We start from the raw sequence: 17096 nt of genomic DNA, 5'->3' as shown, positions 1-17096 counted from the left end.
CAGCTGATCAACTGCCTTTACTGAATCAAATTGCAAACCTCAGATAAGGAACAGGAGATAAGATCCCCCCCAAATCTTCCTTCAAGCGTCTATCTCCTCCGCCTCTGCCTCTGGACCAATGCAGCAAAAACACCAACCCCTCAGGCCAGCTCCCAGTCCCTCTCCCCGGCTTGCCCTTTACTCCTGGGTTTTCCCCTGGCCTGAAAGTCCAGCTCAGAACTAGCCTTGCCTTCCCAGAGGGTCGCCCTGGGCACATGACAAAGCCCTCTTGCCTACCCCTATCTGGGCACTGAGTATAGACAGCAACAGGGAGCTGACAGGTACCCAGCTGGTCCTGGGTGGGGACAGGGGAGAAGGAAGGGACCCCACCACTTTCAGGGACATTCAGAGCCAGCTTCCCAGCATATTGAGATCTGAGTACTACAGGCTCTCAGCCACTGTGGTGTGTCCGCGAATCCCTCTGAGGTGGATGGCAATTGGTGGGTGTTTGTAGTGGCCCTGTTTTGGGCAGAGCCACACCTGGTCTCCCCTGTTCTGATAGCCTGGGGCATCTCAGGAGGGCCACCCAGGAGGCTCAGAAGATTTCAGTGAGCCATAGAGCCCCACACCCTCCTGCGGGATATCCCTGTGACAGGCATGGAGATAGGATGCAGGCCCAGGGCTGACAAATGTAACCAGGCCAGGTCACATCCTGACCACCCAGCTCCCCACATGTTCAGGAGCCAGGCTGGACCAGAGGCCTTAGCTCACTTTTAAAAGCCACTGACCAATCACAGTTGAGAATAAGCAGGAGGGTCTCCTCTCTGGACAGAGGATCAGGGACCACCTACCGCCATACCCCCTGCCCTCCCTCCAGCCTGCTCCTGGGCATTGAAGACTGGAACCCCAGAGGGCACACAGCCCTATCCAGCCCCAGGCCAGCCCCCACCCCCACCAGGCCCAAACACATCCCACAGGCAAAGTCAGATTCAAGAGAACCTGTTGGAGCAGTTTAGGCAGGAGGATCACCTCTTCCTCCTCCTCTTTTTACTTCTGGGTGGGAAGGGACCTCATCTTTGAAAACTAGGCACACGGCCAGGTCGTGGAAATGGGCAAGGGCCAAGAGAGCGAGTTTCAGTATCCGGGCTCACCTCCTTCCCGGCTCCCCGTTTTCCTTAGAGAGCATAAGGTCATGTCAAAACCGGGGTGTCCCTGCCTGGGACAGAGAGGAGGGAAATGGGGAACCGCGAAGGCCAGAGAGGAGGCGGCAAAGCCACAACCCCCACCCCCCACACACAGAGACACCGTTCTGTCACCGCACTCCCGCCCAGGCCCGCAGGCCGGCCGGGACCAGGAGCTGCGCGGAGACCGGGGAGGGGTCCTGCCCGCCAGGACAAGGTCCGAGGGAGCTCCCGTGCCCCGGCGGAGGGTGGGGGCCCTGGCCGCCACCTCGCCAGAGTCCCCTCGGCCGCCCCAGCCCTGCCAGCTCCGGAGCCCGCCACTCGCTCCTCTCCGGGGACCCGCGCCCGGCTGCGCGCCTGCCTCTCCCGGCCCGGCCGCCCCGAGCCCGCGCGGGGAAAGTTCCTGCAACTTCGCAGGGGGAGGCGGCGGGGGCGCCGGGCCTGGGCCTCCCTCCTGTGCCCGGCCTCCACGGCCGCCGCGGCCCCGCTGTCAGCCGGCCCGGCCCGGGCCCGGAGCCCCAACTTCCCGGCGCCGCGAGCCCACCTCCCGGCCCGCGGGCCTCGCTTTGTGAGCGGCGGCCGGGGGCGCCCGGCGCGGGCCCAGCGCCCAGCGCCCCCGCCCTGGGCACAAAAGGGCGCGCGGCCCGGCCCGGCCAGACCCGGGCGCCCGGAATGCGGCGGCGGCCGGTCCCCGAGCCGGGCCTGGGGCGCGCAGCCGGAGGCGCGGGGCTTGGCCGGGCGGGAGCCGGGCCCGGCCAGGCGGGGGCCACGGCGCGCTCACCTGCCGTGGAACCAGTCCTTGCAGGCGTCGCACTCGATCATGAAGCGGGTAACGTCGTAGGGGAGCCGGCAGACGCAGTACACGGGCACCGTCGCCATGTTGCCGCGCCGCGCCGCCGCTCGCCCCGCCGCTGCGCTGCCCGGGTCGGGCCGGGCCGGGCCGGGGGCCGGGCCGCGCGGGGGCGGCGGGGGCGGCGGGGCGCAGGCGGCGCCGCGGCCGGGAGGGGACGGGGACGGGGGCGCACGACAGCCCCCGCGCGCGCTCCCGGCCGGGCGCGTCCACACAATGCCGGCGCGCTGGCTGGAGGGGCCGCGCCGGGAGCCGCCCGCCGGCCCGCGGGGCGCAGGGCGCGAGTGTGCGCGGGGCCCGGCCGCGCGCGGGACACAAAAGGGAATGGACGCGCGGGGGCGGCGGGCGGGGAGCCGCGGCCCCACCGAAGGGACCCCCGGCCGCCGAGCGGCCTCTACGTCAGCGCCCCGGGTGGCGCCGCCTCCGCCCGCCGGCCTGGGCCCCGCTCCCGCCGCCGGGAAGGCGGGCCGGGGGAGAAGGTGGGCCGGAGGGTCCCGGGGGAGAAGGTGCGCTGCGGGGACGCCTTGGGAGAAAGTGGGCCGGGGAAATTCCGAGGGAAGAAGATGGGCTGGGGGGGCCCTGGAGGGAGAAGGTGGACCCGGGGCGCCGAGGAAAGGCAGGCTGGGGAGCCTTCCCTGTCCCTGGGTACAGGAGGAGAGCCCGCAGGATGTCCTTCCTCGTCCAGAAAGCCAAGAAGCAACTCCTTCGCCCTAACTTTTTTCTGACCCCAGAGAGAGGCGGAGAGGGGACTGTTCCTCTCTTTTCTTGGGCCTTGCTGCCTCTCTCCCATCCCGAGTTCCGAGACAGTTTCGGCTACAGCTTCCCCTTCCCCTCCTCCCTGGCTGGGGGCTGCTCCACTCCCTCCCTGGAGCCCGTGGACTTCCCTCAGGCTCAGCCCCCCGGACGAGGGGGACAAAAATCAGGGGACCTGAGAGCGCGCTGGCATGGGTCAGCTCTGTAAGGAGACAGCTTACCTGACGTTTGTGCTGCCAAGAAACCTCGGTTCGAGCCCCCAGACTTAGGGTCTGGGAGGACAGCCTAGCCACCGCATCTGTGCAGCAGAAATGGGGAGGCAGAGCCCAAGGGCTAGGTTGTGGCTGTCGCCCCTGCAGCCTGAGCCCCGAACTGGATCTCTGGCCTCACCTGCTGTGTTCAGGGGCTTTGGTGTGTGGGGGAGAGAAAAGGTGTCCTCTGGGGGACCGAGGCCCTTGGCCCCTCCCTAGCTGTGGCATCCTTTGGACACCCCTGCTGGGTAAGAAATCTGCCTGCCTCCCTCACCGTCTGCTCTCCCTTTCCCCCTGTGGCACAGTTTACATAAAGTGGGGAAATGCTGATGGCTGCAAGTGAATCCCAAGTCCTCAGGCCTCCGGTCCCTCACAGCACCTGGAGGAGGCACCGTCCAGCATGATTGCCCAGCCGCACCTGCCTATGGGCTTTGAGTCCCAGGGAGCTCCGTGAAGGTCCTCCCTCCCACTGAGTCACAGTCTGCCCTCAGAGTCCACCACCCTCCCCAAACAGGTGGCCCCTTAACCTGTGAAAGGGCCTTAGCTCCAGGACAAGCATGAGGAAAGTGAAGGGTGGGAAAAAGAACCTGGGAATAAGGGGAGGGGCACCCCCCACACCCGAAACCTCTGAGCTGCCTGGGATCAACATAACCCTCCCTGCCTCCTGCCTCAATTCCAATGTCACCTTTGGTTTTCTTCCTCATGGGTGGTTTTTTTACTTACTTGGGCTCTGGTAAAGGAATAACTATTAAGCCATTGTCCAGCATTAGCACCTTGGTGCGAATTCCTGCAGAAAAGGGGGGTCTGAAAGGAGGCCCAGAGGAAGCCCTGCTGGGGAGGGTGCTGCCCAATTACCTAATGGACACACTTCCTTTCCTGTGACAGCAGTGCCAAAGCAGTAGTAGAGCACAGTGGCCAAAATCCTGAGTTGTCTAGTCACCAAAGCTAGAAACTTCTGGAGGCCCTTGTGTGCAAGGAACAGCAACTGTGGGCAGTCTTCCCTTTTGAACTCTTCCATTTTCTTGTTCACAGATGATGATCATAGTCACCAACACTTACCAAATGCCTCCTAGACACTGCGCTCCCGTTCTTCACCAGGGTTACTAGTCTTAAGCCATACTGCCTGGGTCATGGTGTCGGTGCCATTTTACAGAAGTGAAAACTGAGGCCCAAAGCAATTAAATGCCTAGCCCAAAGAGGAGCTGCCTGGTAAGAGGTAGGAGGAAGTAAGCAAGCAAGGCGCCCACACTTCCCCAATGCTGACCCTGTGGCCCCTGAGCCTCAAGCTTCAGCCTGCCTCCTTCCAGAATGTGCCTGGAAAAGCCCTCCCTCTGCAAGTTTCTCAGGCACTGATCACTGAGATGCTGTCCATCCTCCCTTCCCACAGGATGGTCCCCTCTCTGCAGCTGACCACGACCAACACACCTGCTCTATGCATGTCCACCTGACACTTTCCTGGTACTCAAAAATTTTCCAGGCCAGCTGCCATCTGCAGCACCAAACAGGCCTTCTCTGATACTTTCCCTGTTTTCTCCTTTCTCTCTATCTCCTGCAAATGCACCTTTCCTCCCTTCTCCCAACACCCCCCTATTTAGATATTTGTTGAGCACCTACTGTAGACATTGAAGGCTCAGCAGAGTCTCAGCTTTGTTAGAATCCTCCCTGGAGTGAAGGGAGCCAGTGGGTGTGTGTATACATTTGTAAATGCAGAGAACAGATGGGGAAAAGGAAGGAGTTGAGGGGTGCACAGAGATGCCTCTGAGAAGGGGATCTGGGAGAGGGGGTAAAGGGAGGGAAGTGAGCTTCCCATACTGAAGAGGGTGGGAGGAGGACCACCAAGCAGGGGGGATCAGTAGTCCCCAAAATTCAGGGGGCATCCTGACCCTCAAAAGAATGGGTTAACGTTCATGTCTGTGGTAAGGGGAGGAAAACGCCTCTGTCTCGGTCAGTGGCACAGGGCTGCAATTGGAGTGCCAGGGAAGGCCCCAAAACTTGGTAGCCCCATCTGCTTGTGCTCTCTGGACCCCAGTGCCTGCCCACCAAGCCCTCCCTGTGCCCTTGGGCTCAGGGGCAGTTCAGCATCCACGAATCTGTACTCGTGTCCCAAAGTCACCACCCAGTGCCCCATTCGGCCCAGCCTGTTGCAGGGGCTCACTAGCTGTGTGGCCCCCCACGCTGTCCCTGCACCCTGGCACTCCAGTGGCAGCACAGTTGCAGCCTACATGCCAGGCTGCACACCAGCACAGCTGTTTGAGGCAGACCCATTTTTTTCCCCTTTCAACTCAGAGGTAAGTGTCACCCATTCCAGTGCCTGTTTTTCTCAGGCATGCACCCTCTTGCCCCTTTGCATGACTGAGTGCTAGTGCAGGTTTCTTTTAAATTGTGGTTAAAGATGCACAATTTAAAATTGACCTTTCTGGGTGTGGGTACCAGGGATTGAGCTCAGGGACACTTGACCACTGAGCCACATCCCCAGCCCTATTTTGTATTTTTTTTTAATATTTTTTTTTTTAGAGAGTGAGAGAGAATTTTTTTTAATATTTATTTTAAAATATTGCAGACACAACATCTTTGTTGGTATGTGGTGCTGAGGATCGAACCCTGGGCCGCACACATGCCAGGCGAGCGCGCTACCGCTTGAGCCACATCCCCAGCCCCCTATTTTGTATTTTATTTAGAGACAGGGTCTCCCTGAGTTGCTTAGCGCCTCACCATGGCTGAGGCTGACTTTGAATTCACTATCATCCTGCCTCAGCTTCCCAAGCCATGGGATTACATGTATGCGCCATCACACCCAGCTAAAATTTACTGTTTTAACTTTTTCAATGATGGGGATTGAACCCAGGGTTCCATGCATGCTTGGTGCATGCTGTACCATTGAGCTACAACCTGGCCCATATGAACCATTTTAAATGTGCAGTTTTGTATTAAACACATTCACACTGTGGCAGCCACCAACAACCATCTCCAGAACCTTTTTCATCTTCCCTGAGACTTTGTCTTTCTTACAATAACTCCCTACTGTCCACTCCCCCTGTCCCTGGCAACCATCATTCTATATTCTCACTCTATGAATTTTACTACTCTAGGGGCCTCATACAAGGGGAATCACATGGTATTTGTTTTTTCACAACTGCTCTGTCACTTAGTAAAATATCCTCAAGTTGCATCCATGCTGTAGCACATATCAGAATTTCCCTCCTTAAGACTTAATAACATTCCATTACATGTGTGTTTGTGTGTGAATGTGTGTACTGTGTGTGTACATTGTGCAGGTGTATATTTTTATTGCATGAACATATATATATATATGTATACATATGTACACTATACACACACACACACACACACATACACATACCACATTTTAAACATCCATTTGTCTATCGGTAGACACTTGGGGTTGCTTCCACCCTTTGCTATTGTGAATAACACTGCAATGAACATTGCAGTGTCAATGTCTATTCACTTCTTTTTTTTTTTTTTAAGAGAGGGAGAATTTCAATATTTATTTATTTATTAGTTCTCGGCGGACACAACATCTTTGTTGGTATGTGGTGCTGAGGATCGAACCCGGGCCGCACGCATGTTAGGCAAGCGTGCTACCGCTTGAGCCACATCCCCAGCCCGTCTATTCACTTCTTTGGGGTATATTTTTAGAACTGGAATTGCTGGATTATGTGGTGATTTTTTTTGAGGAACTAACCAGACCATTTTCCACAGTGGCTGCAGTGCATTCCCACCAACAATTCATGAGTTCTAATTTCTCCACATCCATGCCAACACTCATAGATTTGGTTTTCTCTTAGTTTTGTTGTTTTTGTTTGGTAATAGCCACCCTAATTGGTCTGAGTTGGTATCTTATTGTAGTTTAAATTTACATTTCCATAATGATTAATGATGTTGACAACTTTTCCTGTGCTTTTTGGCCATCTACAGATTCTTTGGAGAAACATCGATTCAAATCCTTAGCCCATACCTGAATTGGGTTGTTTTCTGGGTGTTAAGTTGTAGGGATCTTTTATTTATTGTGGATATTAATCTCTTAAATGTATGATTTGAAAATGTTTTCTCCTGTTTTGTTAGCTGCTTTTTACTCTGTTAATAATGTCCTTTTATGCATAAAAGTTTTTAATTTTAATAAAGTCCAAATTTTCTATTTTATTTTAATTGTTACTTGAATGTTTGGTTTCATATCCAAGAAATTGTCACCAACTCCAATATCAGGAAGATTTTTCCTTATATTTTCTTCTAAGATTTTTCTGGTTTTGGCTCTTGTGTTTAGATCTTTGATACACTTTGAGTTAATTTTTTTATATGGCATAAGGTAATGCTCCAAATTCATTGTTTTGAATACAGATATCTGCAACCATTTGTTAAAAAGATTGCCCTGTCCTCACTGAATGGTCCTGATCCTCTTGTTGAAAATTATTTGATCCCCTTTTGAGATTTCTGGTACATGTGGGGGTTTATTTCTGGCCTCTCACTTATGTTTCATTTGCCAGTATATGTGCTTTTATGCCAGTACCACATGGTTTTGATTACTGTAGCTTTGTAGTAAGCTTTGAAATCAGGAAGTGCGAGTTCTCCAACTTTGTCTTCTTTTCCAAAATTATTTTGGCTAGTTGGGGTCTCCTGAGGCTACATATGAATTTTTAGGTTGGATTTTTTTCTTAAAAAATGTATTTCTGAGGGTTGGTTTGTGGCTCAGTGGTAGAGTGCTTGCCTAGCATGTGTGAGGCCCTGAGTTCGATCCTCAGCACCACATAAAAATAAAATATAGTGTCCATCTACAACTAAAAAAAAAAAATTATATTTCTGAGGGCTGGTTTGTGGCTCAGTGATAGAGTGTTTGCCTAGAATGTGTGAGGCCCTGGGTTTAATTCTCAACACCACATGTAAATAAAATAAAGGTCCATTGACAACTAAAAAAAAATTTTTGTAAAAATGTATTTCTAAAAATCAGATCATTGGAATTTTGATAGGGATCACTGTGAATCTGTAGAGTGATTTTAAGAGACTGACTTCTAAACAATATTAAGTCTTCTAAACCATAAACACAAGCTGTCTATCCATTTATTCGCATCTTCTTTAATTACTTTCATCAATGTTTGATCATTTTCAGTGGATAAGTCTTTTGCTTCTTTGATTAAGTTTATTCCTCAGTATTTTTTATGCTTATAAATGAAATTATTTTCTTAATTTTCTTTTTAGATTGTTCATTGCTAGTGTATGGGGAGGGGACTGATTTTCATATGTTGATTTGTATCCTGCTCTTTGTTGAATATAAGTTATTAGTTCTTTCTTTTTTTTTTTTTTTTTTTTTTTTTTGATACCAGGGATTGAACTCAGCGGCATTGAGCCACATCCCCAACCCTTTTTGTATTTTATTTAGGGACAGGGACTCACTGAGATGCTAAGCGCCTTGATTTTGCTGAAGCTGGCTTTGAACTGGTGATCTTTGAACTGGTAATCCTCCTTCCTCAGCCTCCAGGGCCGCTGGGATTACAGGCATGCGCTACCAAGACTGGTGTGTTATTAGTTCTAAAAGGTGTGTGTATACATGTGTAAAATCTTTAGCGCCATCCTGACCTCCTGTTTGGGTAATTAACCCTGTCCTCCAAGGTCACTCCTTGTGAAGGCTTCCCTGATGCCTTCTTTCCCCCCAACTGGTGTATGCTCCTCACTTCCGCTGCTTTTCTCCTCCATAGAACCTTCTACTGCTGGGCGGGCACAGGCCTGTAATCCCAGCGACCTGGGAAGGTGAGGCAGGAGGATCACAAGTTCCAGGCCAGCCTCAGCAACTTAGCAAAGCCCTAAGCAACTTAGCAAAACCTTATCTCAAAATAAAAAATAAAAAGATCTGGGGATGTGGATCAGTGCTTAAATCCCCCTGGGTTCAATCCCAGTATCAAAAAACAAAACAAATGAGTCTACTACCATTGCTGTTGTGGTTGTCCTTGAATTTCTTCTTCTTCCTCCTGCACAGGGCATTGAACCCAGGACTTCCTGTATGCTAGGCAAAAGCTCTACCACTACACTGTATCCCCTGCCTTATTTATTCGTTTATTTATCTTGAGAAAGGGTGTCACTAAATTGCTGGGGCTGGCCTTGAACTTGCCAGCCTCCTGCCTCAGCCTACAGAATAGCTGGGATTCAGGTGTGTGCCATAGCACCCGACTTGGATTCATTTTTTTCCTGTGTGTTTTCACATGACTGTCCTTTCCCCACTCAGGTAAAGTTCTACAGCCCTGAGAGGACACCGTCCCCTTGGGAGTAAACACAGCACTGGCCCCTGCAGACCCTCCAGAGTGACCAGCTGGTGGTAAAGGCCCAAAGGACATCCGTCTTCATGGGGAAACACTAAGTCATTCTTTCCAGATGCATGGGTCTGGGGTGCTTGTGTAGGGCCGACTGTGGTCACTTGGTTAAGACCTTCAGCCTGAATCCCCTTGTCAGCTAGCGAGGCAGGGCTGGCTACAGTTCTTGCTACCTAGGCGGGCTTACTGTCCGTGGAACCCTTTGCATTCTGGTTGGCTTGGGCCACTTCCAGTTTGGGAGGCCAGAGGGGGGAAAAAAATGGGTGCATGCACTGGCTGAGTCCCAACCCTGCTGAGGGTCAGGGAGGACGGTGGCCCTACCATGGTCTCAGACACCTCCACTTTCCAGGACAGTGGCACATTCAGTGTTCCAGAGTCCTGGGCTGCATAAAAAAGGACCACAGACCTAGACAGCAGACATTTAGTGTCTCCAATTTTGGAGGCTAGAAGTCTGAGCTCCAGGTGTCTACAGGGCCACACTCACACAGGTGCTAGGGAAGGATCTGTTCCAGCCACTGTCCACTTCTGGTAGTTGCTTGGCCTATGGTAGTCACTCCAGTTTTCCCACAGGATTCTCCTGTGTGTGCCTCCCCTGTGTCCATATTTTCCCTTTTTATAAATTCACCAGTTGTCCTGGATTAGGGCCCAACCTACTCCAACATAACCTTGTCCTAATTCAACTAATTATATCTGCAAAGAACCTATTTCCAAGTAAGGTCACATTCTGAGTGACTGGGGGTCAGAACTTTACCATATGAATTTGGGAGAGGGCTGGGGATGTGGCTCAAGTTGGTAGCGAGCTCGCCTGGCATGCGTGTGGCCCGGGTTCGATCCTCAGCACCACATACCAACAAAGATGTTGTGTCCACCAAAAAACTAAAATAAATAAATAAATAAATAAATGTTTTAAAAATTTTTTTTCTCTCTCTCTCTTAAAAAAAAATAAATTTGGGAGGGACATGTATCTACCCTAGCACAGGGTGAGGCATCTTATTGAAAAACCTCTTCCTGTCCCCACCTGTAGGCCATTGAGTCACCTTAGCCTGAGCCATGCTAGCGGGGCACACAGGGCCTGGGTAGAGGGCCCAAGCACCCCACTATGGTTCCCCAGGGCACAGAGCAATAAGTGAACAGCTCCCAGCACCACGATGTGAAGGATGCAGGCAGGGTTGGCAGGCCAGCAAGCAACCGGCTCCTGACAAAAAGTCTCTGCTAGGTCCACTCCGTCAAGTAGCAAATAATTTTTCCACCCAAGATATGATGTGTGGGGATGGGAGTGGGACAATAACAAATTAGTGCCTTCTTGGAAGAAGTGAGGCTAGACTAAATCAATAGAAGAGAGAGCCTCCTGATCCCCCTAAGGATGCCTCCATCAGGGAAGGACTGGCCCCTCCTGTTTGCTCCTGCAGGGCAGCTGGAGGTGGGATGCAGAGAGAGTCCCCAAGGCTGAGCCAGCACTCCTCCTGTTGTCTCTGCAAGTGGTGATATGGATTAAGTTATAGACCGTGAATTATTTCTTAAAATGCTTGCCTTTGGCCTGACTGAGGGATCATAAAAGAACCAGGGGACATTTGAAGTTCCTGTCAAAAGAAAAATAAAGAAACAGAGCAAATTAGACATAAGACATGTTCACCAGCACTAAAAATTAAACTCACACAAATGAAACCCCATCTTTACCTGTCACACTGGCAAAGGCCAGTCTCCCCACTCCTAGCAGGTAGGCCTCTACAGACAAATGACTCCTGGGCCCCAGTGGAATGCGGGGGAAACGGGGGCAATGCCATGCTGTGTCTTGGGGCCATATTGGTGAGAGCAGTTCCTTTTGGAGAGATGTTCACCAGGAGTAATGGCATTGACAGTCACAGGATTCACCCATATAGTGGCAGGAACACCTGGAGTCCCCAGGCTTCTGAGCATACCCATCTTGTCTCACAGTGATACTCCAGACTCTGGCCTGAGGACCTTGGATTCCCCCCCCCGCCCCCCCCCATCAATGACTTACTGTCAGACCTCCATCCTCTCCTCCTGGCCTGAGCCCTCTCATTGCTCTGTCACTCATCAGTCACCCAGCTCATTTTCATTTTCATGCCTGAAATACTCTCTGCCGGGCTGAGGATGTGGCTCAAGCGGTAGCGCGCTCGCCTGGCATGCGTGCGGCCTGGGTTCGAAACTCAGCACCAAATAAAGCTGTTGTGTCCGCCGAAAACTAAAAAAAAAATATTAAAAAATTCTCTCTTTTAAAAACAAAACAAAACATTCAATATATGAAATACTCTCTGCCATGCTGGGGATCAAACCTAGGGCCTCATGCATACTATGTAAGTGCTCTACCACTGAACTACGTCTCCAACCCACCTGAAATATTTTTAATTGTACACACGTAGGGTATGTCCCCCATTCAAATGTAAATGCCACAAAGGCAGGGTCCTTATGCCTTCTACTCCTTGGGGCCCAGGGCAGGACCTGACACAGATGTTTCTTAAGAATTTGTTGAGGCTGGTCGTGGTGACACACACTTGTAATCCCAGCAACTCTGGAGGCTGAGGCAGAAGGATTAAAAGTTCAAGTCCAGCCTCAGCAACTTGGTGAGACTCCCCATCTCAAAATCTAAAAAGGAGTTGGGGATGCAGCTCAGTGGTTGGAGCACCTCTGGGTTCAAAGCCTTATAACACACACACACATGTGAGCATGTACATGTTCAAAGAACTTGTTGGATGACAAATAAGTGGAATGTCCTGCTGGGCTACCAGATAAAGACAGGGAATCCACTGTGGTATAGCAATCATCAAATGATGCTAGGTGAGAAAAATGTTATAAAACATATATGGGCAGTATGAAATGTTTTCTATATAAGAAAAAAAAATCCATAAGGGAAACCCACTCTTCACAGTAATGAAAGAGTTGCTGGTGGCTTTTCTTTTCCTTTTTATTTATCTGTATTTTTAAACTTGCCAAAATAAGCATAGTTCTTACAAAAAAGTGTGTGGTGGGGATCAATAAAAGCTATTTTTTTTTAAAGGAAGAAAATAAACACTAAGCCAGGAGCAGTGTGTGTGACCTGCCTGCCCCAAGAAGCCATACATCCAGGACAACACCAACCTCACAATCAGTCTTGAGCCCTGGCCAGGTTCACCTGCAGCTGCAGTCCCTCAGCCCAACTTGGTATTGACCTTTGTTTGGGTCTCCCCCTGCAATTCCAGCGGTGTGGGAGGAACCGCCAGCGTGGTCCTCAAATGCTTGGAGCCTCCAGGGCCTTTTCCCTTTTTCTTTCCTGTTCAAACCTGCAACTCAAGGACTTCAGAAACGGGAAGAGAGACCCTCCTTGCAGTCAACTTCCAGGGTCTACAGCACTTGCCACTCTCCAAGTGACATGAAAACCTGCAGGGGGAAGGTTATCAAGGAAAGGATGTGCATCTTTGAGATGATGGCATTCCTGCTCCTGGGAATTGTGCAGAAACCCATCCTGTCCCCTCTCCAAGCCAGAGGGCTGTTCAGGTCAGTTTGCTGTTCTCAGGTGGGATGGACCTAAGCTTACAGAGAACCCAGTAATAGGGGAGTTTGTGGTTGTCACTGGAAGTGGGGGCAACACTGCTGGCACTCGGTGGTTGGAGACCATCAAACTGAAAAGTCTTCCTCCAAAAATCTGCCCTTCTACCAGGCGTTTGGGATGCAGAGTGTTTCAAACTTGCTCCTCAAAGGCCTCCCGGGAGTGGGGGTAAGATGGAGTGAGTGTTCCTTGTTCCAACAGCCCTGAGAAGGAGCTTTGTGGTGTGACACCCTCAGGCAGCCGGCACACACAGAGAGGGAGTGAAACTCAAAACCCAGCCGCTGAGAAACCAGTGGGATCAAAATGATAGATGACAATCGGGGTGAGGAAGAGCATCGGAGTGAGCTTCAGCTCCTCCCAAATCTCAAGCCCAGTCCTGCGCCACACGGAATTAAACTCCTCTGGGTCCGCATACAGGCAGGCCCTGGACACCTCCCAGGGACTTAGGGACGACGGGGCCCTAGGTCGATGCGGCCACCCAGGACGGGTTCCGGCGACATCGAGGGCCTGGTCAGCCCCAGGTCGACTCGGAGCCCTCCCTGGGAGAGGGCCGACTCGGGACCGAAGCGCTCGGCCAGGGTCCCCCGGGAAACGGGACCATCAGGGGCCGCCTCCGGCACCGAAGGCACCCGGCTCCACGGAAGCCCTCGGCCGCCGCGGGCCGCAAGGCCCCAGCAACCGGGCACCGCCCGGGGCTGCGCGCGCACCCGGCCTGCAGGGCGGCGGGAGAGGACGCCAACAACGCCCCGCCCCGCGCGCCCGCCGCGCGAACCCCGCCCCCGAGCTGGCCAAGGGCCTCCTCCCCGCCCCCGCCAGGTGCGCGGCCCTTCCGCAGAGAGCGCGCACCACGCCAGGTCCTTGCCGGGCTGCAGGTCAAAACGTGGCACGAAAAGCAGGCCACACATTGTAACCCCGAGTTGTAAAAACGTAATTTTATCAAGATCAAATTTATTTCTACCACGGGACTTAAAAATGTTTCCTATTTCTAAGCCTGCTTTATCAGACAATCTTTTTTGGTTGCATGAAACAACTGCAGAACCCCAAAGCTGCGCAGTCAGCATAATTTTCACACTGACCATATATTCAGATTTCCCTAAAGCTAGAACTGTGGAATCAACTTGGAAAGGGCACAATATTTCTACGTTTTGTCTGATGGAACTCTTCAAAAAAGCTATCTGAATTTGAATTAACCTCTGCAAAATGTATGCTTTTACAAGTGAATTTAAAAGCCACACCATACTTTATACTAAAAGAATAAAGATTTTTATTAAGCATTGTAAGTTGCATTCAATAGCCTCCGGATACGCCACACCACAATCCATCGACAGTCAATCAGACCCAACAGCAGTTCATTCTTCACAATCCATGAGTTAGGGCAGAACTCCCTTCAACTTACAGTAAGATCCTACTTAGCTCTTGCGGGCAGGGGTTGGGGAATTACACCTCATTTCTGATCACTAATGTGATGAAGAGCATCAGAAGTATATGAAAACGATAAGAAGTGATTCTGATTTCAAAGTACATTGTTTGGAAACATTAACAAAAACATCAAAATGATAGAAGTATACCTGCTTCTACTAAATTCTTGATGGGAAAGTTTTCAAGAACAAGCAATTTGTTTCCTGCTACAGAAGGGGGGGTGGTTTTTTTTAAGATCAAAGGGTTTTTTTTTCTTCACAGAATTTCATATTTTGCTAATATGAAGGCATAAAACAGCAACAAAGAACAATAATGCATACAGCAGTGAATACACCAGGGTAATGTTGATATTCGAAAACGGCTAGATAATTTTTGGGGGATTTTAGAATAAATGCAACAGAGGTCAATAATCACAAAATTTTAAGGTTAGAGCAAGATCAGTCAATGACTAAACAGAGTTAACATCTTTTATAGGACTATTACTGATTATTAGCATTTTTGTTTTGCAAATGGGCACATACTGGTAAGAATGGAAGAAAGGACAATAACATGCATAATATTAACTACACACTTTAAAAATTATGAACCATGCAGAAGTTTAGCTCAAGTAGTATACTAATGGTCTACGTCCGATTCAAAACCACATAGTTCATTGATCACAGATGCATGGTATTAGTCACGAAGTTTCAGAACACATTGTGTTGATTTTGAAAGGTCATTTGCATCTCTATGATTTCAACTTTATCTCCATTTAACTTGCTTGTAAAGTATGTATGATGTACTGTATATTTAAAATCAGCAGAACGGCAATATTACTCTATAATTTTTTAGTTTCGATAGTTGCACTTTTTTTTTTAACACAAAAGAACCACATCAACGGTGATGAAATTTAAGTAAGAAAGAAAAACTGTGGTTGTGTCTTATTTCTTTCATAATCATAAAAATCAAAGCCTTAAACAAAGCTTCATTGTGAAACAGTAATGCAAAATCAAATATAATGGCATACATATGGTGCCAAATGCTAAAAATTATATTTTAAGCTATATATAAAGACTGCCAAAATTTGTTTTCTTTATAGTTCAAGAAATACAACTATAGGCTTTTGTCATAACCAGTTTAAACTTTGTGTGTACTTCATTTTAAATGCGGGAGTCAAATGCTCTTCATTTTCTTTCTCTCTTTTTTGTTTTATTGTAGCATTTTGACTACAACTGGTTAAAACTAAAAATGTGTTGTTTAAATCTCTGATATCAAAGAGGGATCTGAATTTCCAAAGTCCTCATTTTTCTCTTACGGAAAGGACAAAATGTACATAACTGCAGGCTCTCTTTCTCTCCAGATATTCCTAAATCCTTACCCTTCCAGCATCCTTCACCCTCTATAAAAAATAAGTTTACTCTTCTTTATTTAAGACAGCTGCCTCCAGAGCAGCCTCCCTGCGGCAGGCGCTGTCTGTACTTAGTGCATTTAAGTGAGGATTTGTATTGCACGTTTTAGAGTCATTGTTCAAGGCACTTTCAGAGTGGCTGGGGGCCCTGGTGTCACCCGCGCTCCCGTTCATCTGGGGCACTGGCTTCTCCTCGGCCATCACTCCGTTTTCAGCCAGGGACCCGTCTGAAGACACGGCAGAGGACTTGGATTCCCCGGATTTCGACTTCAGCTCTTTGGCCACTTCTTCCGCTGAAGCAGCGTAAGGAGGTCTGCCCTGTTTAAAGGAAAAGACAAATGGTGAGGCAGCCTGGGAAAGCGGTGGGACAGCGGGCCGGGTTCTGGCCTAGCGACTCTGACTACAGACTCCGAGCACACAGAGGTGGTGCAGCTTCTCCTATATCAGTTCCTCCCTCCTTGGCCCCTTTCCTTGACATTTCTGCAATTAATATCCTGAAAAAGAGGGAGATTCCCATTTTAGGAGCTCTAACTAACCCTTTATATAGCACCCAACCTTTTTTTTGTTTAAATAGTTTTAGTTGTAAATGAACACAGTGCCTTTATTTTATTTATTTATGTGGTGCTGAGGACTGAACCTAGGGCTGCACACGCGCTAGGCAAGCACTCCACCACTAAGCCCAGCACCCAATCTTTTAGGTAACAAATATTCCTCATGAGTCTCCTCTGAAATTGAGGCTGTGCCCATGCCCTCCAAAATGAACAACTGGATGGGCACCCCCCTACCGCCCCCACCCTAATCACCAGGATAGGGTGGTGCCCTCCAGCACCTTCCTGTCATCCTATCCTCAAACCCAGGGGGGCTTTACACTAGTGCAGACTAAGTCCATTGGCTCCACCTAGAAGAGGGAGCATGTCCAGTGACCCTTGTCAAAACACAGGAGTCCCCCCTTTCTCCCACAACAACACTTCTTACTTTAGATCCTGACACTTGTGTTCAGAAATACCCACACTCATCAATGCTATTCTCACAAATCAATGCTATTGTTATATCCTTGGAACTTGAAACAAATAATTTGTTTTGTTTTTATGATGCTGGGGATTGGACCAAGGATCTTGTGCACGACAGGCAAGTCTCTACCACTGAATTACACTCCCAGCCTGAGACCAACACTTAACAACAACTGATTTCCCCACATGTGGAAACACGCACTCTACAACTGGTTTCTCTTTCTTTGCCACTACGAGGCAGCTTCTTCTGCCATCACTAAATGTGCCGTCGGAGCAAGCAAACAGCGCGGCTTCCTCCACCTCTTGAACTGACCTACAGGGATAAAGCTCTCCAGGGAAGGAGAAGAGCTGGGAGTGGAGTAGCAATGGAACAGGATAGCAAAAACAAGGAAAGAGAAG

At 50.0% G+C, this 17096-nt stretch overlaps 2 protein-coding genes and 3 long non-coding RNA genes across 10 annotated transcripts in view; 2 read left to right on the top strand and 3 right to left on the bottom strand.

Annotated features, from left to right (window-relative positions):
• The window catches only part of Phf2 (PHD finger protein 2), a 94412-nt gene extending 92297 nt beyond the window's left edge, over positions 1-2115 (bottom strand). Inside the window, exon 1 of one of the 2 annotated variants that reach the window (XM_078030620.1) lies at positions 1942-2115. In XM_078030620.1, coding sequence (XP_077886746.1) covers positions 1942-2039 — 98 coding nt within the window. In that variant the 5' untranslated portion in view covers positions 2040-2115. The remainder of the gene's footprint in view (positions 1-1941) is intronic. The other variant, XM_078030621.1, reaches the window with a different exon arrangement.
• On the top strand, positions 1111-10249 carry LOC144370018 (uncharacterized). 4 transcript variants are annotated; one of them, XR_013429941.1, is made up of 3 exons: positions 1111-1377; positions 3320-4230; positions 8410-10249. It is a non-coding gene; the product is annotated as an uncharacterized LOC144370018 (long non-coding RNA). The 4 variants fall into 4 exon arrangements; XR_013429940.1 differs by lacking the exon at positions 1111-1377 and having other exon boundaries at positions 2523-4230; positions 8410-8565; positions 9250-10249; XR_013429939.1 differs by lacking the exon at positions 1111-1377 and having other exon boundaries at positions 2523-4223.
• LOC120885003 (uncharacterized) lies at positions 6657-11337 on the bottom strand. Its single transcript, XR_013429943.1, has 2 exons — positions 11012-11337; positions 6657-10914 (listed from the first exon to the last, which is right to left on the bottom strand). It is a non-coding gene; the product is annotated as an uncharacterized LOC120885003 (long non-coding RNA).
• Positions 11338-12689: 1352 nt separating this feature from the next.
• LOC144370019 (uncharacterized) lies at positions 12690-15328 on the top strand. The gene is made up of 2 exons (XR_013429942.1): positions 12690-12829; positions 13083-15328. It is a non-coding gene; the product is annotated as an uncharacterized LOC144370019 (long non-coding RNA).
• The window catches only part of Fam120a (family with sequence similarity 120 member A), a 167946-nt gene continuing 164971 nt past the window's right edge, over positions 14122-17096 (bottom strand). For both annotated transcript variants that reach the window (XM_078030623.1, XM_005320874.4), the window contains exon 18: positions 14122-16005. In XM_078030623.1, the coding sequence (XP_077886749.1) occupies positions 15694-16005 (312 nt within the window). In that variant the 3' untranslated portion in view covers positions 14122-15693. The remainder of the gene's footprint in view (positions 16006-17096) is intronic.

The sequence above is a fragment of the Ictidomys tridecemlineatus genome, chromosome 13, assembly GCF_052094955.1.
Source record: "Ictidomys tridecemlineatus isolate mIctTri1 chromosome 13, mIctTri1.hap1, whole genome shotgun sequence".
Taxonomy (NCBI): Eukaryota; Metazoa; Chordata; class Mammalia; order Rodentia; family Sciuridae; genus Ictidomys; species Ictidomys tridecemlineatus.
Note: the sequence above shows the minus strand (reverse complement) of the source record. Positions and strands in the feature narration are given on the sequence as shown.